This window comes from Culex quinquefasciatus, chromosome 2 (assembly GCF_015732765.1).
Source record: "Culex quinquefasciatus strain JHB chromosome 2, VPISU_Cqui_1.0_pri_paternal, whole genome shotgun sequence".
Classification (NCBI taxonomy): domain Eukaryota; kingdom Metazoa; phylum Arthropoda; class Insecta; order Diptera; family Culicidae; genus Culex; species Culex quinquefasciatus.
The window spans coordinates 20,403,485-20,416,700 of NC_051862.1; the positions used below are offsets into that span (position 1 = coordinate 20,403,485).

Below are 13,216 nucleotides of genomic sequence, written 5' to 3' on the forward strand. Positions count from 1 at the left end.
ACTGACCTGACCTCGTTTTCCTGCGGGAAAACATCCGGCATCAGGGAGTTTTACCGTGCCAGGGATTGCGTATTGAAAGGGGCCACGCTACATGTTGCACCATTGCACCACCGTCAATAATCCGTATCAGCGCACACACGAACACCCAATTTCCACGTAAATCGTACCCAGCAGAAGAGAGTTGCGTTCGGTTGCGGTCTTGTCAGAATCTGTCACGGAGTTTGCGAGAGCGAGAGAGTGGTTGCTGCGCGTTTTCGGAACGAACATAACCTCAAACATGCAGTTCCGTACACAAACAACAGAACAACAAAGTTGGCGTTGCTGTTGTTTTGGCGGCCACAACAGGTTTCCCACCCCGTTTCTTCCGGGTCGTTGAGTCACTGAGTAGTGGGTGGGAGTTGGGTGGCGTTTGTTCAACACCTTTTGACGTGACACCGTGTGGAGTCAGATATTGCACCTAGTCATGCGCTTAGTCATTCGATGCAGTCAGAGTAGTTGGTAGGCTGCAGCACAAGAAAGGAATTGTGGTTTCACTTTTGCTCGCTGTTTAGGAGGGGGAGAGACGGGTTTAGAGCTTAGATTCGATAGACGTGTTAGTAGTTGCTGCTCAGTTGTCCTTGTTTGGAAAGTATTGGTCAATTCTCGGGAAGGATGTTATCGATTTCAGTGTAAAGTGTTGCAAGTAGATTGGTCGTTGTAGGATCTGTATCTGAGCGTTGTGTTGGTAGAGTAAAGTAATTCAAATCTTTAGAACATAAATATTTCAAAACTCCACAATCAATCCTTTTAAATAAAAAGCTGGATTTTGAAAACTATTTCATTGAAAAATTGAAAAATCACAAACACACTGACATGGTTGCCGAGATATCGTCAGTTGGAAAATACTTTTTGATATCAAATTTAATATTTAAAAATATATATTTTTTAAAGAATTTTTAATATTTTTTTTTAAATCTTTAATTGATGAAAATCATATCTCCGTGAATACTTTTCCGAAGCTCAAAATTTGCCTTTTGTCACTCAAAAACGGAAAATGGATTTTTTTTTTGTGGAAAAGTTAATCAAAAAATTTGTATTTTTTGAGAATAAACATTGATCTCTTATCATAACATGAAATTTTGCTGAAGACACCAAATTGATTTGGAAATTGGTCATACATTGGAAGCCCCTAAAAAAGTTTCTGTCATCTCAAAATGTACAGAATTGCTCCAGTATTTCGGATTTCTTGCTTTTTTATTTTTTTGTAATTTTTGAAGGAATTTTTGATCGATTTGGTGTTTTCAGCAAAGTTTTTGAGTATTCATGAGAACAATTCAGAAAAATACGTATATGCTAAACAAGTTGGTGAATTCGTATTTTTGAATTTTTGTATTTTTTTTTCATATGTTTCCCCTGGCAAAAACATCGATTTTAGTGCCGCCAAATTGTTTTGCCGGGGTGTACCCCATTTGGCATAATGGACATTTGGCATAACGGGTTTTCAAGATGGACGTTTGGCATAATGGACGTTTGGCATAATTGGTCCAAGACATCAGGGACGTTTGGCATAATGGACATTTGGCATAATGGACGTTTGGCATAATTCGTTCAAAACCCATCAAGGACGTTTGGCATAATTTTTGTTAGCTTTTTTTTGTTCTTATTTTTGTATTTATTTTTTGTAAAGAATAATAATTTATAGTTTTTTTTTCTTTTTTCTAAGCAGATAACTTTACTTTAAAAATGATTTTTGTTTTCAAGAAATCTAGTATCTTTGTCATTTTCTCCCAATAGATGTATTTTTTTTCCTTTTTTTTCTTAATAAATCTTTAAAATGCAATTTTTCATAAATATAAAATGCATTTTTTCATATATATATAATATTGAGATTTGTCTTCATTTGAAATATTTTGCAGCTAATTTTTGTATTCAATTATTCCTTCTTTTATTTTAAATTCAACCTAACAAAGTGATGTAAGTTTTGCCAGTCTTTGAAATTTAGCAATAAAAATTTATACTATTTACCCTTTCCCCTCCTTTTTCAAATTCAACCTAAAGAATGTATGTACATTTTGCTCTTATTTAACGAAATGCATTTAAATTTTTAAAGCAATTTGCTCTTCTTTTATTTTAAAGCTAAAATGAGGTAAAATCTCTCAAAAAATGTGCAGTTTGTTTTTTTTTCAAAATTTTGCAATCATTGTTTTTATGCATTTTTTTCTTCTTTAATATTCATCCTTAATAAGGGATGTACATTTTTTCTTTCTTTAAATATTTGACAAATGAGTTGTGAAATTTTCCCTTCTTTTATTTTAAATTCAACTTTTAGAAGGGAAAATCTCTAAAAACAATACTTTTCGAATATTTGACAATAAACTTCGATTATGAATTTTTTTATAAAATTTATATTTATTTATATAAAATTCAACTTATGGAAGGAAAAGTAAATTTAAAGATTCACATTTTGACACTCTTTAAATGTTTGACTATCGCAATATTTTTATGTTTTTCACCTACCTCTCTTAAAAATAACATTTAATCAGCATTTTTTTTAGGCAGTTGTCCCTTCTTTAAGATAAGTATTGAATAAATAAAAGAAGGGAAAATTCCATAAACAACTTTATTGCAAAAATTAAACCAACAGAGAAAAAATGTGCAGAAATTATATAAATGTTTAAAGATAACATCTATAAGAGAATTTCCCTTCTTCAAGTTAAATATAAAAAATTATGGGAAAATTGAATAAAAAAACTTAATTGCAAAATATTTAAAGAAAAGCAACATCGACATCCATTCACCCAAAATACAGGATCGAGAGTATAATTCCATCAAAATTTATAGAGAGCACAATGCTAAACTCGATAGAATAATGGTACCAACTCACACCTGCAAAACAATTAATTTAATTAATTAATTGAAACAGTAAATCTGCAACAAGAGTCATACATCGAAATCTGACTACTCTTGTGTCATCAAGCTGCTGTGGCCAAGGCAGTTTAGTCATTGAGTTAGTCTATTATTAGTCTCTGGTTCAGTTCCCGTAGAGAACACTTTTCGTTTTGAAGGATGAACTTTTTCTTGAAAATGGACTCGAGGGCATAATTCTCTCGGTCATGTAGAACTGTGTTCTCTGTGTCAGTGAATCTTTCCGCTAGTCTCGTGTCGGATGAGTGCTGTCCAGTTCTGGGGTTTCTTTAGATTAAATTCGAAAAAGAAGGGAAAAATGTGAATATATTTAGAAATTTCCTTCTTCAAGTAAAATTTTGATCAATAGAAGGGAAAATTGCATTATAAAAGCTCAATTGTCGAAGATTTGAAGAGGTTTTTCTCATCATGAATTTCATATAAAAGAAGGGAAAATTTCATTTGAAAAATTACTCCTAATTACATTGAAAAGGGGAAAAATCTTAAGCTAACAAGAGATATGTTAATTATTTAATAAAAATATCAAAATTTCATTGAAAAGATTTATTGTGAATTATTCAAAATGAAAAGAATTTACTATTAGGAAAAAATATAGAGATACCTAATTTTTTATAGAAAAAAATGATAATCTCTTTAAGTAATATAAAAAAGGTAAAAAATATACATTTTCATTCGTGAAAATGACAAATAATTAACTAAAAAAAAACAAGCTAGTAATAATCATGCGAAACGTCAATTATGCCAAACGTCCATTATGCCAAACGTCCTTGATGGTTTTTGAACGAATTATGCCAAACGTCCATTATGCCAAATGTCCATTATGCCAAACGTCCCTGATGTCTTGGACCAATTATGCCAAACGTCCATTATGCCAAACGTCCATCTTGAAAACCCGTTATGCCAAATGTCCATTATGCCAAATGGGGTACACCCGTTTTGCCGGTACAAAAATTCGCATCTTTTGTGCCATAAATAAGTACGAACAAAAAAATGGCTCACAACCCAAGCAACACACTTTGTCAGATAAACGTATTTCCTAACTGGTTGTATAACCGAACGGCCTCGTTACCACAACTTGTTCTACAACTCCTGTGCATTGGAAAAAGCGCACTTTTTTTTGTTGTATAACTTGCCAGAATAAGATGCAAGTTATCAGAGTAAGTTGTACAAATGTATCTGACAACACTGTGCTAGCTAACAAGAGATTCAACAAAAAAGGGGGCGTGGTTAACAGTCTAGACCCGAAGCTTGATTTTTCTGTTACAATCTTATTGGAATTCCATATAAACTGTAACGGGGATTGCAAGCACCGGGTCCTGACTATTAACGGCTGTGCTGTCAAATCAAAGCGCACACTGAAAAGGAAAGATAGATTGAAAACAGTTGTCTAACCGTTACCCAACTTACATGTAAACAAACAGTTCTTATCAGAATTTCAATCAACGACGAAGCCAATATGAATAGTATCTCTGACTATTTTGGTACGCTGGTTTCTGCCCGATTTATTTAGAAAAAAATTGAAATTGTATGAAAAAAAATAAAATAATATTTTCGCGCTCTCTAACTGTGATTCTTGTGAAACCCTCTTCATGGCGAACTTTTAGATTTTCATTTTTTGATGAACTTCGTCTTTCCCAAGATTCGATCCGATGACTTCGACGACTTGTTGTTATCTCCAGGCAGGTCCAGGCGCGCTTCCACATCTCTCCACGAGGCTTCATAGTAAACGAGCTGGCCTTAACGTCAATAAGAAGGCTGCTGTCAGCTTTGTTATACTGCAGTGAGCTATACAACTTAACTCCAGAAAGGCTGTCATTGGAAATAAAGTTATATAAGCTTGTTTCAAGTCAGTTTTTATAACTCCATTATGTAACTTTGTTATAACAAACCGTTTCAACTGTCATTTCGATTACCGTACCACGGAGTAACATTGAAAATTGGTGTGATTTTAATTTGTTGTTTTTTCTATCATGAATTCTGTTAGCTGATATTTTTTGTAGCTTTTACCCGCGATATTTTTATAAATAATCGGTCAACAATTAAAATTATTGCAATCTTCGATAAATAAACATTATTGAAACTCTAAATATCTCACGTACAAATTTACACCACCTAACAACACGCAATGTCAAGTTGAATATGTTTGTTGAATATCAGTTATATAACCTATTCTCCGATAACATTTGTGTAACAATGCGAGAAAACCTAAGGTTATTTATAGAATGGTTGGCCACGCCCATTTTTCAAAAGATGCCGTCACATGACAATGTTAGATAAGCAGTGAAACAAACAGTGCAATATTATTCTCATTCAACAAACTGTTTTCGAGAAAAACAATGCAGATGAGGGAACAGCATCATGGCATATCAGGATTTTGACGTTTAATTACAGCTCATAAAAAGCGTTTTCAACTGAAATCAAGTGATAAATACCTCAAACGGAAGTGAGCAAGCAAGTTTCTATCGAAAGTGTTCCAAAATAAGTTGTTTAAACAGTGTAAATCAGCATATTGAATGGAACCCTCCAAATAGGTGAGAATTTTTCCTATATTGTGTTTTGTTGGAAAAGAGTGAAGTTGACTGTGTTTTAACACTTTTGTGGCACAAAACACGATAGTTACATGAGTCAGTTATACAAGCAGTGAAACAAACTGTTATTTAAGTTATGTTCAGATTTTTTCTCGTATGTTTATCAAAAACAATTGTCTAACTATTATTCAACAGTCGACAAGTTATGAGTGCTACTTGGGAAGTTATGTTTTTTCAAGTGGCGGTGATTTTTTTTTGTAAAATTGAAAAATATTTGTTTGTGAGTTCTTGCTGTCTTTCAAACATTTAAAATTCCACGGGAATATGGTCTTCAAATGGTAAATCTGTTGGTTTTTCAGTTCTTAAAAACTATGCTTCCGATCGTGAGAAGTTTTTGAAAAAATATATATAATATATATATGTGTAAATTTCTGTGAGTTTTTGTATTCTTTCAAACATAAGCAGCAAAGTTGTTAATCGATAAAATTACCGTCGACAATATTATCGTCTAACGATAACGATAATATAAGAACCAAACGAAGCGATTTTTTTTGCATTTCACTTCATTAGAGTTTTTTTTTTTTGTAAAATGATAAATTTTGTAAAAATACTGTATTTTGTTCAAGAATACTTTCAAAATTTGTAGTTCGGGTATCAAACGAAGGGAATTTTTGTATGCTTTTTCACTTTACTAGAGTTTTTATCAAATACTAAAACTTAAAAAAAATACCGTATTTTTCAAAAATACTCAAATTTTTGAAATATGCAATTAAACAATGCGAAAATTTGCCTGCTTTATGCATACATTTAAATTTTGTATGCTTTATAAAAATAAACAATTTCAGTACTATCAAAAAATATGGTATCTTGTGAAAATTTGAAAATTTTAAACAAAATAATAAAGCATAAATGTATTCAAAATTAAGCTTCGTTTGATACCCATATTGTAAACTATTAAAATTTAAAATAAAAAAAAAACGTTTTTTTTGTGAAAATTTAAGTGTTAAAGATTCTTAAAATGTGAAAATGCATAACAAATTTTGCTTCGTTTGATACCCATCTTCATATTTTGAAAATTTGAGTATTTTCGAAAAAATAAGGTATTTTGGGAAAACTTTAGTATTTAAAAAAAAACTTTAAGAATGTGAAAAAGCATACTAAATTTCGTTTAGTTTGATCTCGATGAAAACGATAGAACTACCGTTATCGTTATCAAGTCCTGATAATTTTATCGTTTACAACTTTGATGAGCAGTTATTTTTGATAGTATAAAGAAATTAATATTTTTTTTTTTCGTTTAAACATCAGCTGTTCTTTGTTGATTTATGTAGAAAAAAAAATGTATTTTTTGTATGTATTATTTGCACTCGTCAAACAAAACTTGTATTTTTTGAGATTTTGGTTTTATTGTTTGGTTTTTAATAAATAATTTTGCAGGTTTTTGCAATCCTTAAAAAATATCAACTCTCAATTCAGTGTATATATATTTTTTGCATCTTAAAAAACTCTGAATTCTTAAATAAATGGTTTTTGTAAAGCTTAAAATATTTTTTAAATATTATTTTAAGACTTATTTTGTGAGGTTTCTTTTGTTTCCAAATGCAGATTTTGAAATAAAATATCAGGAAAGATATTTCTTTTTTTTATCTTTTGACGGCAATCCTTTTGCAAAACAAAAACATAAATCGGATATGTGAGTTTTTGCTTCTTCATAAATCTCTTAAAAATTTTTAAATAAATATTTTTCAAGTTTTTCAATCTTTGTACAAGATCATTTAACAAAAAAAAAAAAACATTGGGTCCTTTTTATTAGTTTTTGCTTTGTTTTATTTTTTAAGTTCAAACACAAATGTTCAATCTTTATGGTACGTTTTTTAAAAATGTGAGTGTTCAACGTGGTCTTCATTTTCATGAACGCTTGTTCACGATTTTGAGAACTAATTTTTCTCCGTGTTGTACAGTCAAATCAAACAAAACAAAGTAAATTGACCTAAAACGGAAACAGGGCATCTTGCTTTATATAAATATTAACTATGATGGACTGGCCTTTGGCCCATTTGCTTTTTTTAATTTGTATACATAATAAATGTTAATCTAAAAAGTACGTCAGTTTTTTTAAACAGCGTATTCACTCAATATTACTTTTCCGAAAGATCCATTTGAAAAATGCTCCAAAATCCTAAAACCGGGGAAAGGATTTTAGAAAAGATTTTTCCAAATATTTCTTTCAAATTCTAAACAATTAGCAGAGTATTTCGTGTTAATTTCTGTATAACAATCTTAAATAAATGTTGAACACCGTATCTGTGTCCGTCTAGTAGCTAGTATTCTTACATGTATTTTTCTGTGTTGTTCTTTCTCTTTCTCTCCCACATGTATACATACTTCCACCAATACACCCAAACAACAGCGACGAAAACTGTCCGGATGACGACATCATCTTCGAGGACTTTGCACGGTTACGCTTGAAAGGGGCCGAAACGGAAGCCTAATGCACGAAGAAGACGGCACCGCCGGCGGCGGGCCGTGCCTGTGTGGGAGAAAGAAAAAAAGCGCGTTAGTGTGGGTGTGTAGCAGCAGCAGTAGCGTAGTATTTGTACGTACTACCACGTATCACCACCACACCACCACAACCACAACCCTCCCAGTATCCAGTGTGGCATTTTTTTTTTTTTTTGGAGAGTGAGAGAGAAAAATTTCCCATCGTTTTGCCAAAAAGAGAAAGCGAAAGAGTTTAGAGCAAAAAACAATAACAAGACAAAGCCGCACACAGATGTAAAGTAGTGTGAGTGTGTAGAGAGCGCGCAACTAGGCACAAAGTATCATTCAATTACTACTACAGTGAAACCACGACCACAACCACCATCGCACAGTTTAGTGTATTACCAAACAGAATAAAATGAGAAAGCATGGTTCAAACACGAGTAGTTTTGTGTGTATTAGTGTGGGTGAGAACGGGTGAGCGTGATTAAGGTGAAACGGGAACGCCTGCGCGAGGACTTTTTTAACTTTACCAAAATGGAAACTTTAAAATGGCGGCCGGATTGTGGAAACTGGGAAAAGGCGCAAAGCTTTAGTATCTTAGCGTGAGCTATAAAATAGTTGATGACAGGAAAACGGGAGATCTTCGTAGGAAACCCACACACACACATAAAATTATTAGCAAACCCAAGATTGAAAGGAAGGCGCGTCGTCGTGTAAACAATACAATGTTTTTAAACGGAATTACACATTTAGGCAAACAAAAAAAAAACAAACAAAAATAATAATCAACGTGGAAGCATTTACGAAGCGTTCGTCTTCGCTCATGTAGTTAAAAAAAGTCGCCTCTGTCGCCTAGCAGGACAGACGACAGTATCTTTATATGATATATATTTTTGCTATTATACAACTATTAAATTTTCCTACGTTTCGGCGAGCGAAGTTTATTAACACACCTCCTTATTTATTAACGTTAATTTGTCTGTTTGCAACGCATTATAAATACCAACTGTTTCAGTTTAGCTTTTATTTATTTTTCCATACGTAAGCAAAGAAAGCAAGAGCAGATTTCTAATATATTACTCCTTTTAGGTTATGTATCGCTTTAGGTAAGAGCTCCAACCAGCTTTCTTTCAAATTAGTTTTAAACTTTACACACCCAAACAGAAACAGAAACAAAATCAATCAAACGAGCAAGCTCCGCGCTTGCCTTGCTACAGTATTTCTTGAAATAAAAATTCTAAATTTGCTGCTTCTGGCAAAGCATTCCATGAAAGCTTCTTTCCAAACACTCTGGTAGTGGTGTTGCTAGGCAACGGAATTCACACACACACACACTTACACACGCGTACACAGCGCCTAGAAACGTTTTAGTGAGCCACACAAACACTGACAAAAGCAAAAGGTTTAGTAGAATTTCGCACAATAAAAGGACTTCAATCTTTCGAAAATAAAAAAGGAGCGCATTTAAGTAGCTTTCGATGGGACTTTTTATGTTTTCAGCACCAAGCACAGATTGCTTCGATAATTTTTAAACGTGCACGCGCTTCAACTGAGTAACATTTTTAAGTGTGTGCTTCCGGTGGGGCATTTGAAGCGATTAGACAAATATTGGCGACGAGAAACCCTGTAATTTTGGGAGCGGGTTTTCGGATATTTACACTGAAATAAATCGATGTTTATTAAACCTGTTGGCTACTGATAAATGTTTACGCGCCACCTAAGTTTATCGTAAAGGCCCTCGTTACCTTTTACCGTGCAACATTTGAATGTCTAAATGTTACCGTTACGAGCGTAAATGCGAACTATTTTTGTACACTCTGCAAATAAACACTGATAAAAATTACATGTTGGAATTGTTACGATTGATGTAACATTTTTTTCAGTTTTTTGGTTTTATTTAAATTTGCACTTAAATGTGCGAAACAAAGCTTTTTTACGGAAACGTGTATTGAATTGTTCTCCTCCAACATAAACATTCGGCAAGTTGAAATTTGAAGGTCAAGTTCACATATTTGACGCAAATTTACATACATGAATGTGTAAAAACGAAATTACATGGAGATGCAAATTCCAGCTTCCGTATGTAATTTTACCGCGTTTCTGATGTAAAGTTACACGTTCGAGTAATAAAATATGTAAATTTACATCAAAAACTAGGTTACATTACATTAGCGAGGTTTTATATGTAATTTAATTGTTACACATTGATTTACGTGAAATTACATAAAAACAGGTCGACTTACACCTTCAAACTTTTAACTCGCCGTTTTCAACGTTTTTTTAACTGTCCAGAACAAAACCAAACACTGATAATAATAGAAACTCGTATGTCTTGCACTAGCAGCAGCGCACATTTTTTGTACGAAGGCGCATATTTTACACACACTGAAACACAACCACAAAAATTGCAACGCAGTCCATTGGGCAGAGCGCGAGAAAGCGAGCGTAATTGGGGACACACACACACTAGAGACAAAGTAAACAAAAGAAAATGTACACAATTAGAGCCATCGAATTTATTTGTAGAAACATTTGAAAAAACAAAAGAAGAGTAAACAAAACAGCACTAGTTAAAAAATGGAAATAGAGAAGAAATAACTTGAAAATTTTATCTGTCCTCTCCTTTATACAGAAAAAAAAACTAAAACTAATCACAAATAGTTTGAACACAATAAAAAAAAAAACAAAAAAGTCTTGCAAAGAATCATGTTAACATGTAAACAAAGTGTAGTTAAACTATTCAAAGTAAGTTGATCATCATACTCCTCCCACAACAGTCACAAAAAATCTGTACAGAACGAATAGAATGAAACAAACAGGAAGTAACAAAAATCACAAGATTCTTAAAAGTCACCTTCTCTAACACACAAACTAGCAACAAAGCCGAACCTTCAATGGAGATTTTACATGTTACATACACAGACACACGCAAACAGAGATAGGAAGGCGCCACGCTGAAGCGAAAAGAAACCCCCTCTTAATATATTTGATAAGCAAACAAAATCATACACACAAACACACACACTAGGTAAAATCTATCGTAATCGACAGACAAACACAAACAATATACACTCACACACCGTAGCGAAGTAAAACAAGTGGAAAAAGAAAGTCACAACAATAAAGCGGTTAAGCTAGGAAAGGAGAACAAAACAAAAACAGAAAAAAACACGAAACCGAAAACACACACACACATAGAGAAAGCATAAATGTATTAACTGACTGTAAGATGTATATTAGTTAAAGCAAAAAAACAAAAAAGAAACAAAACAAATAAAGGAAAGAAAGAAAAAGAAGATGATGCAGAAGATTTGGGGAGCTTTTTGTTCAGGTATTGAAGACTTTTCGAAAGGTGTAGGCTGCCGGAAGAGGAGTAGGGAAAAAAAGAGGAAGAGGTTGGACAATTATTTTGCAAAGTAGAATGGGGAATAGAAAGTGAATGCACAGAGTTTGAAAATTGGAAGAAGTGAAAGGTTGAGGAGAAGAAAAAAAAGAGAGAGGGAGGCAAACAACAATGAACATAAGTTATTGTACTATTATTATTAAGTAATTGCTATATGAAAATGATTTTTTATGATTATAATGATGAATGAAAACAATGGATATAGAAAACTGGAAAATGGAAACATGAAAAACAGAGGAGAGTAACAATTTAACAAAATATAATTTGGTGTAAAAAGTGTTTGTGTGCTCATTCCGTCTGAAACTATTCGAAATATCTACTTATTTTCACTTGTTTCATTTTATGTTCGTTACTTTTTGCTGTTTTGTTTTTATTCCTTTTATTTATGTTGATTAGGCTCATACAAATATTTCAAAAAGTTGTGTTCGCATCCCGGGGTGGATGGAAGCTACGGTATAAAAGAGGTTTGCAATTGCCTCAACAATCAAACCTTTGGACACCTTGTTTTGAATAGGAATCTTTCAATCTGATTTTTTGATTTGATTTTTTGATTGGATTATTGACAATAGGGGTATCAAAGGGTCGGGATTTTTCACACATTTCATAAGTAGTAATTCTTTTTGTTAAATACAAAAAAGTACAAAACTACGTATCTTCGATTTCAATGTGGATTTCAAATGGTCGTAAATTTTCCATACGTTTTGAAAGCTAATATAACACATTTTTTTAATTGGCAAAATTTTCACAAAACAACGTATTTTCGAAAAAAAATACTGAAAATTTAAGTTTTTACAATATTCACCAAAATTTATCAAAATATTCATATTCACCAAAATAACGAAATTTTTCACACCTTTCGTAAATATTTTTTTTTTATTTCTGATGCCCAAAATGTTAAAATATGGTTCTTTTATCAACATGTTTTAGTACTTTCAAAAAAGGATGTTTACTTCGAAATGTATTAAAAACTCCCTATTTTTTCAGTCCCATTTTGAAAAAAAAACAACAATTTGGAATATTTTATACAAAACTGAGAAGTTTTGTGAAAATTTTGAGTATTTCAACTCCTGAGCATTTGATACTCATCGAAAAACAATAAAATTTTGGTACTTTTTTGAAAATACGTTGATTGTGATTTTTTTTCTAAGTATTTTCAAAAAAGTATTATTACTTTCGATTTTTTTTGCCAAATTTCCGATCATTTGATACCCATTTATTACAAAACAAAAATTTGGAGTATTTTTTTGAAGTATACGTAGCTTTGTGAAAATTTAAAGTACCGTAATCTGGGGTGAATCGGGACTACAGTCTGAATAGGGACAGCAGTTTTTAGACCACTTAAAGCTTTTAAATTTGGAAATGGATGTACACATTTTGTTGGCCTGAGTCTGTTCTATCCGAAACCAACCAGAAAAATCAAAATATTGTGCTCCAACATGGTTAAAACTGCTGTCCCAATTCGCCCCATGTGTCCCGATTGACCCCAGTTTACGGTAGTTCCAAAAAAATTAAATGCATGAAAAATTCCCGTTTGTTAGATATTCATATTCCAAAACAAAAAATTTTAATATTTTTTGGAAGTAGGTTTGTGAAAATGTTGAGTATACTCAAAAAAAGCATTATTACTTTCGAAATGTATGATAAATTCATGATCATTTCATACCCATGCTGCAAAAAACTATAACTCGGAGTATTTGTTCGAAAAAAAAAATACATTCTAAAAATATGTACATAATAAAATAAAGTTCGGGTTGATGCATAAAAATGCTTTTTGAAGTTTTTTAATTCGGTTGCGTATTGTTGCTGTCAAAACTTTTCAAAAAATCAGTGAATTAATAAAAAAAAAATACAAAAATGATTTTCACGTCATTGCGATTCCATATTTGATTATAAATGC

The 13,216-nt window shown here is 32.2% G+C and overlaps 1 protein-coding gene across 8 annotated transcripts in view; it reads left to right on the top strand.

Annotated features, from left to right (window-relative positions):
* Positions 1-11,595, top strand: part of LOC6050741 (beta-arrestin-1) — a 176,028-nt gene extending 164,433 nt beyond the window's left edge. For all 8 annotated transcript variants that reach the window (XM_038250147.1, XM_038250149.1, XM_038250146.1 and 5 more), the window contains one exon: positions 7,843-11,595. In XM_038250147.1, coding sequence (XP_038106075.1) covers positions 7,843-7,924 — 82 coding nt within the window. In that variant the 3' untranslated portion in view covers positions 7,925-11,595. The remainder of the gene's footprint in view (positions 1-7,842) is intronic.
* The last annotated feature ends 1,621 nt before the right edge of the window (positions 11,596-13,216 follow it).